Source organism: Bos indicus x Bos taurus, chromosome 15 (genome assembly GCF_003369695.1).
Source record: "Bos indicus x Bos taurus breed Angus x Brahman F1 hybrid chromosome 15, Bos_hybrid_MaternalHap_v2.0, whole genome shotgun sequence".
NCBI classification, from domain to species: Eukaryota; Metazoa; Chordata; class Mammalia; order Artiodactyla; family Bovidae; genus Bos; species Bos indicus x Bos taurus.
This window is the reverse complement of record NC_040090.1, coordinates 20,853,914-20,873,871: the sequence shown is the minus strand read 5'-3', so window position 1 is coordinate 20,873,871 and position 19,958 is coordinate 20,853,914. Positions and strand designations below refer to the sequence as shown.

The window sequence follows — 19,958 nt, the reverse complement described above, 5'->3', positions numbered from 1 at the left end:
GTGATGCCTTCTTGGAAGCTTCCTGTTCACATAGAAAGCCTTTCCTTCCCTCATTACAGAATGGCTGACATGGGGCCTTGTCAGATCCACCGTCTGCCACAGACTGGAAAATCCTGAGAGCAGGAAACTTTCCTCAACTTTCTATTGATATCCAGCCTAGTGCCTTAACTTCAGCTCTTCAAGCTGGAAAAAGCAACACTTCTATCCAGTCTCATGTCTTTTTTCTGCCTTTCTGCTTATGCTCATCCTTTACTTTCTCTGCCTGACCCTGCCTACCCTTTATTGGTTAATCCAAGCCCTTCCTTCTTCAAGAAACAAACGATGCTCACTCAGAAAAATACCCTCTGAATGAATCTTTACAGAGCCTCCAGATTCACTCAATCATCACACAGTCTCTTCTCCCTTTTCACTTTTGTATGTCTTGCCTCCAAAACAGACCATCGACTCTTTGAGCAAGGGGCTTGTGACTTGGAGTTAAAAGGCATGAGTTTGAGTCTTCCCTATATCCTACCCACCGGATAATTGTTTTGTTTGTGATAATAAAATGAAATAATGAATGTAGAGAATTTGGCCCATGGAAAGTATTTAATAAAAGGTTCTTAACATAATAGTAGAGAAGACTATATACATGGACATCACCTGATGGTCAACACCAAAATCAGATTGATTATATTCTTTGTAGCCAAAGACAGAGAAGCTCTATACAGTCAGCAAAAACAAGGCCAGGAGCTGACTGTGGCTCAGATCATGAACTTCTTATTGCCAAATTCAGACTTAAATTGAAGAAAGCAGGGAAAACCACTAGATCATTCAGGTATAACCTAAATCAAATCCCTTATAATTATACAGTCAAAGTGAGAAATAGATTTAAGGGCCTAGATCTGATAGATAGAGTGCCTGATGAACTATGGAATGAGGTTTGTGACATTGTACAGGAGACAGGGATCAAGACCATCCCCATGGAAAAGAAATGCAAAAAAGCAAAATGGCTGTCTGGGGAGGCCTTACAAATAGCTGTGAAAAGAAGAGAAGCGAAAAGCAAAGGAGAAAAGGAAAGATATAAGCATCTGAATGCAAAGTTCCAAAGAATAGCAAGAAGAGATAAGAAAGCCTTCTTCAGCGATCAACGCAAAGAAACAGAGGAAAACAGTAGAATGGGAAAGACTAGAGATCTCTTCAAGAAAATTAGAGATACCAAGGGAACATTTCATGCAAAGATGGGCTCGATAAAGGACAGAAATGGTATGGACCTAACAGAAGCAGAAGATATTACGAAGAGATGGCAAGAATACACAGAAGAACTGTACAAAAAAGATCTTCATGACCCAGATAATCACGATGGTGTGATCACTGACCTAGAGCCAGACATCCTGGAATGTGAAGTCAAGTGGGCCTTAGAAAGCATCACTACGAATAAAGCTAGTGGAGGTGATGGAATTCCAGTCGAGCTATTTCAAATCCTGAAAGATGATGCTGTGAAAGTGCTGCACTCAATATGCCAGCAAATTTGGAAAACTCAGCAGTGGCCACAGGACTGGAAAAGGTCAGTTTTCATTCCAATCCCAAAGAAAGGCAATGCCAAAGAATGCTCAAATGACTGCACAATTGCACTCATCTCACATGCTAGTAAAGTAATGCTCAAAATTCTCCAAGCCAGGCTTCAGCAATATGTGAACCGTGAACTTCCTGATGTTCAAGCTGGTTTTAGAAAAGGCAGAGGAACCAGAGATCAAATTGCCAACATCCGCTGGATCATGGAAAAAGCAAGAGAGTTCCAGAAAAACATCTATTTCTGTTTTATTGACTATGCCAAAGCCTTTGACTGTGTGGATCACAATAAACTGTGGGAAATTCTGAAAGAGATGGGAATACCAGACCACCTGATCTGCCTCTTGAGAAATTTGTATGCAGGTCAGGAAGCAACAGTTAGAACTGAACATGGAACAACAGACTGGTTCCAAATAGGAAAAGGAGTACGTCAAGGCTGTATATTGTCACCCTGCTTATTTAACTTATATGCAGAGGACATCATGAGAAACGCTGGACTGGAAGAAACACAAGCTGGAATCAAGATTGCTGGGAGAAGTATCAATCACCTCAGATATACAGATGACACCACCCTTATGGCAGAAAGTGAAGAGGAACTAAAAAGCCTCTTGATGAAATTGAAAGAGGAGAGTGAAAAAGTTGGCTTAAAGCTCAACATTCAGAAAATGAAGATAATGGCATCCGGTCCCATCACTTCATGGGAAATAGATGGGGAAATAATGGAAACAGTGTCAGACTTTATTTTTTTGGGCTCCAAAATCACTGCAGATGGTGACTGCAGCCATGAAATTAAAAGATGCTTACTCCTTGGAAGAAAAGTTATGACCAACCTAGAGAGCATATTCAAAAGCAGAGACATTAGTTTGCCAACTAAGGTCCGTCTAGTCAAGGCTATGGTTTTTCCTGTGGTCACGTATGGATGTGAGAGTTGGACTGTGAAGAAGGCTGAGTGCCAAAGAATTGATGCTTTTGAACTGTGGTGTTGGAGAAGACTCTTGAGAGTCCCTTGGACTGCAAGGAGATCCAACCAGTCCATTCTGAAGGAGATCAGCCCTGGGTGTTCTTTGGAGGGAATGATGCTAAAGCTGAAACTCCAGTACTTTGGCCACCTCATGCAAAGAGTTGACTCATTGGAAAAGACTCTGATGCTGGGAGGGATTGGGGGCAGGAGGAGAAGGGGATGACAGAGGATGAGATGGCTGGATGGCATCATTGACTCGATGGACATGAGTCTGAGTGAACTCCAGGAGTTGGTGATGGACAGGGAGGCCTGGCATGCTGCGATTCATGGGGTCGCAAAGAGTCGGACATGACTGAGCGACTGAACTGAACTATTATTGAGAATAGATACAAAAAGATGGCACTCTTTCAAGAAGGGGACTTCAGTGATGTTAAATACCCTTCCCTCCTCGTCTTCTGCATGGAAGAGTTTCTTAAAGGCTCCGGCAGGTCTGAAGGTCATGGCTATCTTTCTTACTGCCTTCCCTTCCCACAGACATCTAACCCTTACTGTTTTCTAAGTGCCTCTTTTCCATTATAATTTCTACAACCATATTGCCTTCAGTGTATTCTCTTGTATTTATCTAGGCAGAATTTTACTTTATCATTTTCCTTATAATCAGATACGTTGCAAATGATCTCATTTGGGGAAATACATAACAACACAACATGCAACTTCTCATCTTCAGCCTAAAGCAGGCGGTCTGCTGCTGCTGCTGCTGCTAAAGTCGCTTCAGTCGTGTCCGACTCTGTGTGACCTCATAGACGGCAGCCCACCAGGCTCTGCCGTCCCTGGGATTCTCCAGGCAAGAACACTGGAGTGGGTTGCCATTTCCTTCTCCAATGCATAAAAGTGAAAGTGAGGTCTCTCAGTCGTGTCTGACTCTTAGCGACCCCATGGACTGTAGCCTCCCAGGCTCCTCCATCCATGGGATTTTCCAGGCAAGAGTACTGGAGTGGGGTGCCACTGCCTTCTCCGATAATCAGATACTTTTCAAATGATCTCATTTGGGGAAATACATAACAACACAACATGCAACTTCTCATTTTCAGCTTAAAGCAGGCGGTCTACTGAGTATAAACTCAGGTCTATGCCAGAACTGTAGCCTTCACTGTAGCCTTCAGACACAATGGCTTAGCAAAGACCAATGGTCTAAAGAGATCTGAACCCAGCTCATTTTCTTCTTCAGCTTCCCCAAAGAAAAGTCCGCAGTAACAATAAAACAATGAAAGTGAAAGTCATTCAGTTGTGTCTGACTCTTTGTGACCCCATGGACTATACAGTCCACAGAATTCTCCAGGCCAGAATACTGGAGTGGGTAGCCACTATTCTTCTCCAGGGGATCTTCCCAAGCCAGGGATTGAACCCAGGTCTCCCACATTGCAGGCGGATTCTTTACCAGCTGAGCCACAAGGGAAGCCCAAGAATACTGGAGTGGGTAGCCTATCCCTTCTCCACCGGATCTTCCCAAGCCAGGAGTCAAACCAGGGTCTCCTGCATTGCAAGCGGATTCTTTACCAACTGAGCTATGAGGGAAGCAATAATAAACAATAATGGTACTTAAAACGAAGAAGCTACCTTAAATCGTGGGGAAAAAATGGTACCAGCTCCCCAGTAGGAAAGCCTGCGCTTTGCCCTGATTTCCTGTAGGAAAACTCAGTCACATTCCCATCTAGTGCCCACAAGGCCAACCAAGAACAGACATTTGTGAAACTGATGTTCACATTCCCTGTGGCCAACAACCAAACGTGGCCAGTTCTTTCCCAGAGGCACACCCTGTAACCTGTGGGAAAATCCAGTTTTCTTTAAAACATCATCAAAAATCATCTTTTTCAGGGGGGTTGAAAACAAAAATTAAACCTAGAAGCCATTTTCCCACTCCTACCTGGTTGGTTACTACTAACCCAAGCAGTTAAGTTCTTCTTTGGACCATCTCATTCTAAGTCTCCAGAATAATCTTGCACATCAAGTTCCTAGAATCATCTAACTACCAAGCCCCAAGGCTAGCTCCTCTCCCGTAAGAGATGCTAATACTATTATAAAAGTTAGAGCGTTTATTCAGACTTACTGACACAGGGAACTGGAAGAGATGGTTCATATCTCTAATTCCTTTCATTCAATTTGATTTTAGAAGTTAATCTAGTCTCAACAATTGTATAAGGGAGGCTATCATCTCCATTTTCCATGTAAGGCAGATGAAGTTTGAAGCGTGGTTAGTAACTTGCTCAAGGTCACACCACCTGGTGGTGAAACCAGACTTCAAGCCAGGTCTCTTTAATTCTGTGAAATTCTCTCTCTACCTACTCTGCTCTTCCCTTTTTAAATAAAGGATAGAACTTCAGGATACATAATGGCCTGGCAGCCTTTTTCCATCCCCTAAAAGTAGTGTCTATTTTGCATTCCAGAAATCACCTGTGTCCTGGCAGTGACAGCAGGAAGCAGGGCCTGCCAAGCCGCCCCTGAGCCACCAGAACCAAGACTGGACGGTGAATGCACTTACCAGTGTGCTTCCGGCTGTGCATCTGTAAGTGGGACAGCTTAAAATATCTCTTATTGCAGCCTGGGTAAGCACACATGAAGGGGCGCTTCTCACTGGTCTCAGATGCCGACCGGACAAGAGTCGGGGCCACTCCAGGCACACGCCGCACATCCTGCAAGCAGAGCGTAAGATGAACAGAGGCTTTAAGCCACATGTGAACATTCACATTGGTCCCAAGGAAAGTGAGCTTTGAAGTATTCCCAAAGGAGGGATAGTGGATGTGATGCCTGAAACCACTCCCCCCAACATCTGAGGTGCCCAAAGCAGACATCGCTAGTGGATGACAGAGCAGCACATTCAACAGTGCACTGCCCTAAGATCATCACTGCTGATCAACCAGAACCGGGACCTGAGATGAAGTCAGTCTTAGGGCTGCTGATCCAGAGCATCTGGAAAAGAAATGCTGCACACTGGAAGAGTTCCCAATCTTTCCTGTCTCTCAGCTTCTCAATCTTGAAGCAGAGAGGTCTGGAAGTCAAAGCCCCAGGTTCTATTCTATTCCCTCCCACTCGGACACCAGGCCACATGACCTCGGGCCCTATCTGCAATGGGTTGGGAAGTCCTTATTAGAGAAAAATGAGCCCCCAACTGAGCAACCTTCCACGTATGAGTCAATGACAAGGAAGAAGAATACATCCTGGGAGGTAAGGGTTCTGTCTGTGAAGGGAGCTGAAACCACAGGAAGCCCACAGCGTTGCCAGCACGATCCTTTACTAGAGACACCAGGAAGCACCGTGTGTGCCCTCTGCCCACTCTATGTCCATCACAGGGCATTCTGTGGATCACCTTTATCCTGTAGGAGTGTGTGTGCATGGTTTGGTCCTCCATGAGAAGAAGCTAGAGGGAAACAGTGAGGCAAATGCCCCTTAGGCTCCCGGGACCAGTGAGTCATAAGCAAAAGCAACGCAAGTGCCTGAGGGGCCACTGAACCCTCCTCGTCCTCACACAGATGTGCAGGTCAGGGCCCGAGAGCACATCCACAGTTTGTCTTAAGACCCGGGACCACTTCTAAGCTTACCCACTCCTGCCCTGGGCACTTCCCCCACCACCCACAAGCATACGTTCAAGTTCCTATTTCACCTCTTGCTGCGCGATCTTTTTGGAAGTAAACATACAGTAGTACCATACGGCTGGAGAAGGCGATGGCACCCCACTCCAGGAGAAGGCGATGGCGCCCACTCCAGTGTTCCTGCCTGGAGAATCCCATGGACGGAGGGCCTGGTGGGCTGCAGTCCATGGGGTCGCACAGAGTCGGACACGACTGAGCGACTTCACTTTCAGTTTTCACTTTCATTCATTGGAGAAGGAAATGGCAACCCACTCCAGTGTTCTTGCCTGGAGAATCCCAGGGACGGGGGAGCCTGGTGGGCTGCAGTCCATGAGGTTGCTAAGAGTCAGACACGACTGAGCGACTTCCCTTTCACTTTTCACTTTCGTGCATTGGAGAAGGAAATGGCAACCCACTCCAGTGTTCTTGCCTGGAGAATCCCAGGGACGGGGGAGCCTGGTGGGCTGCCGTCTATGGGGTCGCACAGAGTCGGACACGACTGAAGCGACTTAGCAGCAGCAGCAGCAGCAGCAATACCATACGGCTCTACTACTGACGGGCCACAGTGTCTTAAGGCAAAAGATGGAATAAGTTTAAATGAGGAGGCAGCTGTGTCTGATTGGTCCGCTCTGGAGGAAAATTAACACAGACCACGACAGTAAGTCTGATAAACTGGGCTTGGTGAAAAGGAAGGGAAAAGGAGTTTCGTACAGGTCCTTTAATTCACCCCAGAGGCAGCGCACCGGGCAACAGGAAATAAAACAGAGTTGTCAGTGTCAGCCAGTCCTGGTGGAGAAGGCTGACATTACTTGTCTGACTTCCATCAGATGTCCATGTTTCTGTCACCCTCACTTTTATTCTCACCACTGGAAGGCTTGGGGATGAGGGAACACGCTGTTCTATCCCCATGATGCCTCTGGAAACATTCTTCAGAACATCTCAGAGCACTTGCTCCACACATCACGTGGGAACTTGGCCCACACACAACTTATTTCTAATGTGCTGACTACTCTGGAGAAAGTATCTCAGCCGTTACTCATGTTGTTGCAACCACAGAGTCACACGCCAAAAGGCACAAACACAAGCCCTTGGTAACTGTGCGTGGTTCTGAATGCCCAAAAGAGGCTCCGGGAGATGGCCTTCCGTCCAATTTCCATTTTACTTTCCTTTCCTCACTCTCCCTTAGCAAAGACGGAGTCTACCTTTGGGCACTTGACCGTGCAGAACAAGTCTTAGAAGTCCACAGTCCAGGTCATTAATTCAAGCTCATTTAGCCCCAACGTAAGATGTGCATAGCCTACCCTAGAGAAGGCGAATTAAACAGTGAAGGAGGAAAGAAGGGAATTCTGCAGAAAGCACCCTGGTCTGAGTGAGGCGGCTGCATGCACACCGGCCTCTGGAAAGGAGAAGACCTCCCAGCCTGCCCCAGTGGAAGAGGGGGGATCCCTGCTGACACAGGAGCCTATGGTTAGGAACAGACTTGCCAGGGCCAAACAGCCAGCAGCGAGGACGTGAGAGGCTGTTGGGAAGGAGAGAGGCAGCCGGGGCCCCGTGTACTCACCTGAATGCCCCTGAAGACGCCGTGGGTGTGTATCCGGTACTGGGCGCCACAGAGGATGGGTGTGGTGTGGTTGTCACTCTCGTACCCCGTGCCATGGCTGCAAACACAGAGAAGGGAGAACAGGACTCAGGCTGCTTCACAGGCATCAGGGCAACGCGCCTCTGCAGTGAGACAAATGTCCTTTCAGAGCCCTCGGGACAACTCGGTTGGCCTCTGCCTCCCTCCACTGGGGCTGCCCTGGAAGCAGTGCTTTGTGAAAGGCAGAGCTGCCCGATCCTTGGGTGACCCCCAGGCAGTCCCTTACCCCCGCACTCTCCAGGGCACACCATCTGGGTCCATGCCTCTCTCAGACAAGCCAGGGAAAAGTCACAGTGGCAGGAGTTCATTCCCAGCAAGTTGTTTACCATCAAGACAGCAGGGCTGACAGCTGTGAATATCTCAGGAATGAGCAGATGCCTCAAATTTCACATTGAATGCAAGGGATTTTTTGTCGGCACCTCATGACTCAGTTTTTACCAGATAGCACCAAGAAAGCGATGACGCTTACAAGAAGAGATGTCGCATCCTTAGAAGCGGGGATTACACATCTGGGGCTCTGCTCCACTTCAACTGCAGATCAGGTTTCCAGACCAACTTAACTCTTTGCAGCCAAGCCAGATCCTAGGTGGACACTTCCTCCGGCATTAGACTGACCAGTCCCCGAGCCAGAGCTCAGTTAGCCTTGGACTACTAGCGAGAGCTGAGGGATGGAGGAGGTTGGAAAGAACACCTTGCAAGGGGTGGATGCTCTGCTCTAAAAATATTCTCTCCTTTGTGTAAAAGCTGATCTCTGTTCTTCAGTTGTTTTACTTTCAAATGAGGCCAAGTGGACTTCCCCAGGAGTCCAGTGCTTAAGACGAAGGAGGAGTGGGTTTGATCCCTGGTTGGGGATCTAAGCTCCCGCATGGCCGCAGGGTGCGGTCAAAGATTACGAAAACTACAACCACCACCACCAAATGAGGCAGGGTGAGAACTGCAACCCACAGGGCAGCACATTATAATCGCAGCTAGACTCACCACGGGGAGCTTTTATGAAATGCCTCTGTAAAATGGTGAAGCTGCTTTGAACCACGTCTGGCAGTTCCTCAAAAGCTTAGATGTAAAGTTACCATGTGACCCAGAAATTCCGTGTCCAGGTGTATTCCCAGGAGAAATGAAAATATATTTCCCCACAGAAATTTGTAGCCATTAGCAGCATTACTCGTAATAGCCAAAAATGAGAATCAGCCCAAACGCCTGTCATCTGATGGTGGATAAACAAAATATGGCATATTCCTAAAGTGGAATATTATTTGAGGATAAAAGGAATGAAATACGTGATGAAGTACGTGACAAACCTTGAAAACATTATGCTAAGAGAAAAGTCAGTCACAGAGGACCGCTTGCTATATGGTTCTCTTTACAAGAAACGTCCAGAAGAGGCAAATTAGAGATAGAAAGTAGATAGGTGGTTGATTGCTGAGGACTGAGGATTCTGAAGGGAAATTGAGGGTGACTGGTAACGTGAAACTGAAAGTCACTCAGTGGTGTCTAACTCTTATAGTCCACAGAATTCTCCAGGCCACAACACTGGAGTGGGTAGCCTTTCCCTTCTCCAGGGGATCTTCCCAAAGCCAGGGATCGAACCCAGGTCTCCTGCATTGCAGGCAGATTGTTTACCAACTAAGCTATCAGGGAAGCCCGTGATTGTTAAAAATGTCCTCCAATTGTGGTACTTCTCATACAAGTCTGTGAATATACTAAAACCCCTGAATTGTACACTGCAAATGGGTGAAAGGTACACTGTGGAAATACATAAAGCTCTTAAAAAATTAAGATGGGGGAAAGGATAAACTGGGAGATGGACTGACATACACACATTACCAAATATAAAATAGATAATTAATAAGACCTACTAGGAGCTCTATATTCTGTAATGGCCTAATGGGAAAAGAATCTAAAAAGAGTAGATACATGTGTATGTATAACTGATACACTGCTATACAGCAGAAAGTAACATAACATTGTAAATCAACCATACGCTTAATAAAAATTAAAGTGTGCCAAAAAATTAAATCGCAAGTATTTATTTTTTTTTAAAATTACCTCTGGGGACTGGGGTCCATGCATTTTTTTAAGCCTCTGGGTGAAAGTTAACTGTCAGAACTGAGAACTCCCATGCTCTGCCTCTGTTACTCTAGAGAGTCCCAGGGGCCCGATATAGGAGGCAGGTAGCCCACTCCATCCAAGGCTGGCTCAACTCTCACTCACCCAGGGGAGAGAATTCCTGGAAGGGAAGAGTGTCAGGACGACGCACACGTCCACACACCCTGCGGCCACAGCAGCTGTGGCATTTCACCTCTGGTTCTGGCTCCAGGCTTTCAAGAAAGAACTGCCTGTCTCCTTCCTACAAAGCGATGAGAGCAGTTGGGGGCGGTGGGTGGCAGTTCTGCTCCCTCTAACCTCCTACACCTCATCTCCACATCCTTCAGGTGATTTTTGACATATCTGGGGGGAAATGTCCCAAAGAGCTGACCCAGGGTCAGACGACACACAAAACTGGGAGGAAATGCCAAACTCAGGTAATGTCTGCCTTTTGGAACTTTAGAACGCGTTTGCCAAAAGAAAAAGGTCCCGTCTGGCCTCCTTACAACTGCATTCTATCGACGGTGGGGAAGGGAGAGCTGATGAGAATGGTGGCTCGGCAGCAAAAAGAAGACAGAACGAGAATGGTGCTACCAGAACATTCTGCCTCCCAGGCTGCCTTTGCTTGGTTCAGCCTTCTGCACGGAGCCCAAATGTGACATACATGTTTTTTAGGGCTCAGGGACCCAACAATAGAAGTCTGAATTATTTTCAAGTTCCAGTATCAAAAGGGAAGGTCTTCTCTGGTGGCTCAGTGGTGAAGAACCCACTTGCCAATGCAGAAGACCTGGGTTTGATCCCTGGGTTGGAAAGATCCCCCTGGAGGAGGAAATGGCAACCCACTCCAGTGTTCTTGCCTGGGAAATCCCATGGACAGAGGAGCCTGGCAGGCCACAGTCCGAGGGGTCGCAAAAGAGTCGGATACGACTGAGCAGCTAAACAACAATAACAAATCAAACGGGAAGAACCTGGAACCTCCAGTCTCAGCAGCTCATCTCTGGATGTCACCTGGATTCCTGGAGGTGAGAAATACGGGAAACCGACTTTTCTCAGCCTACTTGTCCCAGGAAATGAAATGTTGCCCCACTCAAATGGGATGCCATGATCCTCACAACCAGATGCAACCAACAAACAAAAGCAGCAAGACCGTACCCGCCAAATGTGCCACTAGATTCTTCTAGCAGGTCCGTGAACGAGAAAAACAGCCGGGTCCGTTCTCATTGGCCCCATAAAACAAACACACCAATGCAATTCCACCTGGTGGAAACTATGCCACCTCACACTCTTTCCAGCATGGTCCACCCAGAACACAGAGTTCAACCCGTGGGCATTCAGCTTGGCAACGACTCTCTCTGGTTAAGAAAAGCAAAGCCAGTTGAGGGGCTTGAACCATAGATTAATAGAGGCAGAAAAGTCATCTGTTCTGACTTCCTCCAGCTCCTCTTTGCCAGCAGGACAACATGACTGGTGACTAGTTTTCAAGGCAGCCCACTCCACTTGTGTTCTTCCCGACCCAGGGACAGAACCTGGGTATCATGCGTTGCAGGCCAATTCTTTACTGTCTGAGCCACCAGGGAAGTCTAACTGTTGGGAAAGGCCTTTCTAAACTGGGCAGAAATCTGCCTCTTCATTTGTGTCTCCTAGAGACCCAGAGTATCACTATTTTACAGCCATCTGTGTGTGTCTCCTCCACTGTACCATAAACACAGCCTTGAAAACAGAGACCAAGCTGCTCCTTTCTGCACCTCTCAACTTTAACTCAAGTAAGGTGCACAGTCTAAAACAGTTCCTTAAGATGAACCGAATCTAACTCCTCTTCCACATGACAATCCTTCAGGCATCTGAAGACAGCTCTCCAGACTACAGACCTGGGGCTCTCTCAACTATAACAACACGAACTGGCATCTAATTTCCATGCCATCCAGAACGTCCTCTTCTTCATCCCCTTCATTTTATTAAGTCCCTCTCAAAGAGTAGGCTTAGGGTGGACCTTAGTCCCGGAGAACTGTATTTATATAAGGGACTGAGAAGGGAGGATCACAGAAGTCTTGAGAATCACCGAAGTGACAAACACCTAACACTGGAGAGCAATGCCTCACCCAAAGAAATTTCATTCCAAAATTGTTTAAGTCAATATGCTAGTCAATATGATGCATTATGACCACCAGCTGCCAGGGCTCAATCCCTGGGTAGAGGGTCTGGGGCTTCCCCTCTCAACCTGGACAAAGCATTGCTGCTAACACACGTAAGAGCACATCCTCTCTTAGCACTCAGGTCACGGTGATCTTCTTAGTCAAATGAAATCTCCAACTCCCATCCTAGCATGTACCACAGTTAAGCCAGGTAGTCTAACCTTGAACCTGAAGGCATGGTTTTTGTCTTTTATTGCAATTCAGGACCACACATTTATCCTTCAAATTCCATTCTATTTCCTTTAGAGAGTCATCCTCAACTGTTGAAATCTTTTTGCTTTGGCTTCCAAAGCATTTGCTTTCCATCCTGTTACACGTTATTTCAATATTTTAAAAGTACCTTTTCAGTGTTTTCATAAGAAGAAAGGCTCTTCCTTGTTGCTGCATATATTTACAGTATGTAAAACTGGTCTCTGATATTCAGGCAGTGAAAAGATTCTAAAAGGCCTCTCCATGAGACGACCTGAGGGAAGCTATCATAAAGAATCTAGTCATTTAGATGGGGTTAAGTCCAAGAGCGCAAAAGTCATCAGCAGGAATCAATCTGAGAAAGGGCTCAGGAAGACAGCAGCTGCCGCTGCATCAATAGCCATTGTTAAGAACCAGCTGCTAATTTAGATAGTCAAGTGAAACCAAGCTTTTCCCCAAAGAGATCAGCCAGTACAAGTTATAGTAAGTATGTTGTGGATGAACCAAACAGGAATGAGAGTAGGACTCCTGGAGGTCTGAAACCATTAAGCCTTTCAAGAAGGGCAAGGAGTTACCAGCCTAGAGAAGAGATTTCTGGGGCCAAAGATGCTCCTTTCAAGAAAGGAATCACAGAGCCCCAGAGGTGGGGTAAAAACTTGTCATGACCCAGAGACAAGGGTATTATTATTCATGGAGACAATCAGTATCAGAAGGCAGGTGCATGAATTGCACCAGTCCCACATCTCCCTTGGGGTCGAAATGCACACACAGTGATTCCTTGCAAACCAAATAATGAGAGGAAGGTAAAGGAGCCCTGGCACTACGTACAGCGTGGCACGTGACCCAAGCCTGAGAGAAGCTGGACTTTCTTAGGAAAAAAAAAAAAGGTGCATAAAATGTTTTCATGCTTTGTTGCCTCGCGAAATACTCTTTGATAGATCAAATACTGGACTCGGCTGAATGGCAGAGAAAAAGGATTTGATGACTCTTTGGCCAAGATGAGCAGGGGACGCACAGGGATGGACAGTGAGGTGTCACGAGGGCAGCCATGGGGCCAGCAGGTGAGAAGAGTCGGTGGGTCTGGTGCAGGCAGGGGACCATACGGAAAAGGAAGCTGAGAGTAACGCAACTGCTGCTTTCTTCCCACCCTGGAGCACTACACGAGAAATCACTCATCAGGCTGATAAAGACACTTAACTCCGCTCCTCAGGTTTTGTTGTTCAACTAGGCACAAATCACTCACTTAAGTACTTAGCTTATAACTATCCACCAAGACATCAAAAAATAACTATTGTGTCTTTTTGCAATAAAGATCAACTACATTAGTGACCTTCCACAGAGACTAGTAATTCTAGAAACAGACTTGAGCGTTGCCTTGTGCATGATTAACACATCTTTGTTCTAAACCCTTGTTTTCTTCCCTATGTGCTTTCCAAAATCCAGCTTAATAGCTTTACCAACAACTCATGCTAATCTCACTGCTCTATGGTTTCCAGCATCTACTGCGGGGGGCGGGGGGGGGGGGTTTCTTCCTATTTAAAAACTAAGATATTTGCCTCAGTTAAGCAAAAACTAAGGCAAAGTCTCAACTCTTCAGTCACCTCTCTCCATGAATTTCCATGATTATCGCCAACGGTCAATGATTTCGCTAAACTGTTCAAAATATGGATTTGGTCTTTTTCCCTTAAAGCAAAGCCACAAACTCAGGTACCTACAGGGGCCAAGCAAGTGAGAAAAATAAATGACGAAGGTCCTGGAAAGAAAGATGGCATCAAACTGACAGGGACAGCCAGCCCAACCACCCCACCCCTGCCCAAAGGAGGCAGCGAGGAACCCGATCTACCAGCCAAGTACTATTGATAACATAACCCCAATGTTGCCAGATATTTCCATTCTCCAGAAAAGTCAGAAACCACAGCTTTTATGTGAGATCACTTGAGTTTTAAATTCTGGGAAATAACTGAAATTGTAAAGAATCACTGTCAGGTCAAACAAAATCTATCTCTGGCCTAAGGGCAATCAATTTGTAACCTCTGCTTTAAAGGCTGAGCAGTGAAGTTTAAACTGCAAGCTGGAAAACTCCCTCTGGATTCTGTTGCCTCCTCCTACCTGGCAACAGAATGGAGCTGTCGATGTGTCTGATTCTTTAAGTACTGAGTCATTAGAATCTTCCAAACCCTTGAAAGTTTGAAAGGATGCATACTTGAACAGCAGGAATGGTCAGTGCTCCTAGACCAAAATCCAGAAGTTATCATCTATAGGGGTCAGCGGTTTACCTCTAAACATCACTGGCCCATTTCAAAGTAGGCTTAAGCACTGACTTACAGACCGAAAACTGCAGTTCTTGCGCAGTAAGTTGAAGTATGGGGCTTCCCTGGTGGCTCAGACAATAAAGAATCTGCCTGCAATGCAGAAGACCCAGGTTCGATCCCTGAGTCGGGAAGATTCCCTGGAGAAAGGAATGGCAACCCAATCTAATATTCTTGCCTGGAAAATTCCACAGACAGAGGAGCCTGGCGGGCTACAGTCCTTAGGGTAGCAGATCTGGAACAACAGAGTTGACTAACACACATACACCCACATACACACAAGTTGAAGTGTATCTGTTTTCCACAGATGCTGTAACAAATTACCACAAATTTGGTGGCTTGAAAGGACACAAATTTGTGCTCTTACAATTCTGGAGACCAGAAGTCTAAAATAAGCTTCACTGCACTAAAGTTTATGTGTTGGCAGGGTTATTTTCTTCTGGAGACTTCAGGGAGAATAGCTTTCCTTGTCTTTTTGAGCTTCCAGAACTCACCCGCATTCCTCGGCCCCTCCTTCACATCTCTACATCACTCTGACCTCCTGCCGCCTTCACCACATCCCCAGTCACTCTTCTGTAGTCCGATCTCCCTCTGCCTCCCTTTTATGAGGACACTCATTACAGTGAGGGCCCACTCAGGTACTCAGGACAGTCTCCCCATCTCCAGATCCCTAACTTAGTCACGTAGGCAAAGTCCCTTTTTGCCACAGGAAGCAACATTCACAGCCTCCAAGGATGAAGACTTGGATATCCTTGGGAGTCATTTTTCAGGCTACCATACCAAAGGAACTGGATTTGTTGGTTTCTTTCAGATATATTTGACAGAGCTAAATTAACCTAGATTCTTTAGATTAACCCAAAAGATCAGTCTGAAAAAACATGGGTTTTGCATCTGAATGCCTGTGTTCCAGCCCACGTCTATCATTTATTTACTCTGTGGTCATGGGTGAATCATCTAAACTCTGACTCAGATTCCTCCTCTGTAAAATGAAGCAATAACCAATTTTATATACTTGCTTGAAAACCGAAGAGCTAAGCTATATGAGGAGCAAAAGTAAAAAATCACTCAGTAACTTTATCCTAACAAAATGTTCAGGTCTACAGTTATATGCATGAGGTTACTAACAACCCCAGAAATTATTTCTCATATGCTTCTTTTAAGCCTGATAATTGAGATCTGGACTTCCCTGGTGGCTCAGACAGTAAAGTGTCTACTTACAATGCGGGAGACCCGGGTTCAATCCCTGAGTCGGGAAGATCATCTGTGTGTGTGCTTAGTCACTCAATCGTGTCCGACTCTTTGCAGCCCCATGGACTATAGCCCACCAGGCTCCTCTGTCCATGGGGATTCTCCAGGCAAGAATACTGGAGTGGGTTGTCATGCCCTCCTCCAGGGGATCTTCCCAATCCTTGGACTGAACCCAGGTCTTCCACATTGTAGGCAGATTCTTTACCATCTGAGCCACCAGGGAAGCCCGACTAAGATCTATAAAACACTTTTTATCCTTAGCACAATGCTAGGAGTCACTAAGGGCATCACTTGAGGCAAATGACTTAGCCTTTCTGACCTCAGCTTCGTGCACAATGAGAAAAACAGTACTCCCCATCAAACTGTTACAAATGAGATTAGGTAAGTAAAGCACTGCTTGGTGCATGATATGCCCTCAACAAATGGCATTTAACAGTGCGATCCCCGTTTTAAAGCAAAGAATACTGAGGTTTAAGGAAAGATCGAATTATGTGCCTAAAGTCAGATAGATGGCAAGCAGCAGACAGGGCGTTTGCATCCAGGTCAGTGTAGCTCGTCTTCCTTCAAAGCCAGCTGGACAATTCTGGTGGTGCAAGCCCAACCTGGGTTCACTTCTATCATCATGACACCTGAATAATCCCTAGCTCCTTTCTCCTGGAGTATGAATGAAATTATCCATGTCTGAAGGTTTGAAAAATGCAGTGGGAGTGGGATAGGAGAATGGGGGCTGTGAGGGGCAAGTTGAAATATGTACTCTTAGCACACCTGAGCTTCTGCTTGGAGGCACAATATTTATTTGGTATAAGAAAGGGCAAAGTACGCTGAAGGAAACAGTCTGCTTGTGTGCAATAGAGCAGTTGACGGTGAACAAAATTTTTACAAGAAAATTTCTTTCTACCTAACTGGGAAAATAAACTAAGCAGAAGAAATTACCAGCAGAGCATACATCTCATGACTCCACTTTTGGCTGTGACACGGACTGTACCTTTTCCTAAACAGCTTTAAAATGCATTAAAATGTATCCTAAGAAAGTTTGCTTTTCCTAGATAGCTTTAAAATACATAATCATGTGACCTTAGAAAGTTTGTAAAAACAGGAAAATGTCCCTCATATAACACAACTTATGAGCCCTCTTCCTGCTAAAAACTTGTACACTGAGGTTCGACCCAGAAAAAACTTAATGTTTTAAGAGCAACTTCTTTAGAAATGATTAATTTTGATATTTCACAGGCACAAGAAGATTAATAAAAAGGAATTGAGGTTTTACAGATGAGGAAAACCAGAGCTGCCCTGAAATCCCTTATCAACAGAAGAAGTTTTAAAAAAAAGAGAGAGCCTTTTGAGGGCAACTAGCATTTGATATGCATATTCAAAAAGGGGAAACCTCCACCTGTGATTTCTCTCTCCCACCTCTAATCTTTGGCCAGGTGAATAACCCCCCATTCTTCACCTCCTTCTTCTTGTCTCTGCAGAATTAATCAGATTTAAAGGGAAACACCTGGGGAAAACTCATACTCCGGTGTATCTAGAAAATGAAATTTACTCATCAACCCTTCTGGCTCCATCTTTGCTACTTAGGCTTATATATGAGATGCTTAGATGCCTGATTTTTTTTTTTTTTTTTTGGTGTTGAAAATACACTGTGCAAAAAGAAAATATACTTTGTTGCAAGCCTTGAGAACCATCACCCTTGTCTAGTGTGCCAGTTTTGAGGGAAAAGAGCAATGGAATCACGTTTTAAAAGTTCACTTCCTGAAAGTTTAAACATAAGAGATGAAACTGAACATACCACCATTCCTCAATTATTCTTGCCAAAAAAAGAGGAACCCAAATCTAATCAAGGCTTCAGATCTAACTACTTATTTATAGGAAAAACAGGGCATGGACATCCCAAGTTAAAAGACTTTAAGAGGAAGCAATCTGCCAAGCCTGATTGTGAAATATTCTACTGACCAATTGACCTGCTATCTTCAACAAATCAGAGTATGAGAAAAGAGAGGAGGTGGGGGCGGGGAGGGCAGTTACAGCATAAAAGAGACAAGCTGCTGCTGCTGCTGCTGCTAAGTCGCTTCAGTCGTGTCTGACTCTGTGCGACCCCAAAGCAGCCCACCGGGTTCCCCCGTCTCTGGGATTCTCCAGGCAAGAACACTGGAGGGGGTTGCCATTTTCTTCTCCAATGCATTAAAGTGAAAAGTGAAAGTGAAGTCGCTCAGTCACGTCCGACTCTTAGCGACCCCATGGACTGCAGCCCACCAGGCTCCTCCGCCCATGGGATTTTCCAGGCAAGAGTACTGGAGTGGGGTGCCATTGCCTTCTCCAAAAGAGACAAGAGAGAACAATTATTAACAAAAAACCCAACAAAACAATAACCCTATGCACAAATGCTCACCATACACACGGACCAGCCAGAGGCAGTCGGACTTGAACTGATGAGTCCTAGAGGCTTAGGGTCAAGAAGTCCCCTGGGAAGCCTCCGTGGTCACAACAGAATGCTTGGGTTTAAAGCTTTACTGAATGAAAATATAATTTCCCTATAGCTGGAACAAGCATACTGAAAACAAAGACTGAAAGATGCAGTTTCTTTAACTAATCCAACATAGAAAGCAGAATATAAAAATGAAACAATCAAGTTAAACTTGACTGAGTTTTAAAAAAAAATAAGTAACTGATAATTTACGAGTATCAGATTTCCTCAGTAGTCTGCAAAAAACAATCAGCCATATTTTTACTTGAAAAATTTATTTTCTTCCTGCCTTCAGGTGTTTCATTTCAGTTCAGACCTCAAGAAAAAGACCTATTATTTTTTATGTGTAATTAAAATATTTGTATATCATTTTCCATTAAAAATTATACTATACTAATAATTCTTACTATTATGCTTTTTAATGAACATTTTTTCATGAGCATTAGAAAGTAGGCTCCCCATCCCGACTCCATCCTTATTTTCTATCCAGGTCTTGTACATCCCTGCAGCATCCCGCTCCACATCATATCTGGAGGGGAAGAGGACCCACTCCGCTTTCACTAAGTCTGACTTTTCAAATCCCTCGAGTGTCCCTTTATCTTTTTGCCCACCTTCCTCTGGAAAAATAGACCTCTTCTCCATTCAGGGAGCCACCCCTCTCGAATCCACCCTCAGGCTCCAGGAGTGAGTACATGCCTAGGACTTGGCCAATCAGATCACCGTATTCTCTAGCTACACGACCCAATCCTGGCCAATCAGAGCCTTCCCTGGGTCCTTTGGTGGAGAAAGACCAAAAGGGAGGCAGTCTTCTTATGAAACTGTAGGTACCAAAAACAGCTATTTTTGTCACAACAAAGAGAGCCTGTCTGAGAAGAGAGCCAACACAAAGGAGAGCAGAGGCAAAGGACAATGAAAGTGTCCTAAAGACACTGTCTCAGCTCCTGAATCCATACGCGGGGATTTAAAATACAGTAAGCCGCTAAATTTAAATTCCCTCTTTGACCTAGGCCAGTTACAACTGAAGTTGTGCCACTTGCTATAGAAAAAGCCCTGCTAATATATAACAGTTATCTAAAAGTAACCGGATTTATTTTTCAACAAACATACCAAAACACGATACCTATAAGTGAGTACTGAGAAAGGTTCTTCCAAGTATTACCTTCTGGAGAATGACCACTTGTTCCAACCATGTTAGCTATTACTACTGAAACTTGTTTGGATTCCTGTTTCAAGAGCTTCATTACAGTCACAGTTCATGTTTTCACTTTCATACAGTCTAGTCGTTGGCCACGATTTAATAGGGAATATAGGCTGAGTGGTTAATAGCCTGATAACAACGTTTGTATAAATCAGCCATTATGAACCATCAAGCTTTCCTCACCATTTGAAATGGTATACAAACCTCCTCAAACTGCCTTTTCTCTCTTACTTTACACTCAGAGCAGAGCTAAAAGCAATTTAAAATCTAGTTTCCCACAACAGTTTGGGGAGAATACAGCTCCCCTTCAAAAGAAATCCCACTCTACTTACTGACTGCTACTGCTGGGAAGAATATTTTTAGGCATGCTTCCTACTTCAACACATACAAACACAGGAACTCATGTTCTCACAGACAACCTCACCAGACCATAAAAGAAAGAGCTGGGTCTCCCCTTACATGTGTCTGGTATTGAAGTGCTAGTTCATCAGAGTCCCAA

General features: G+C 45.2%; 1 protein-coding gene across 3 annotated transcripts in view; it reads right to left on the bottom strand.

Moving 5' to 3' along the window:
- WT1 (Wilms tumor 1) overlaps positions 1-19,958 on the bottom strand; it is a 51,174-nt gene that overhangs the window by 6,172 nt on the left and 25,044 nt on the right. For all 3 annotated transcript variants that reach the window (XM_027562733.1, XM_027562732.1, XM_027562734.1), the window contains 2 exons: positions 7,697-7,793; positions 5,049-5,199 (listed from right to left, as the gene is read on the bottom strand). In XM_027562733.1, coding sequence (XP_027418534.1) covers positions 5,049-5,199; positions 7,697-7,793 — 248 coding nt within the window. The remainder of the gene's footprint in view (positions 1-5,048; positions 5,200-7,696; positions 7,794-19,958) is intronic.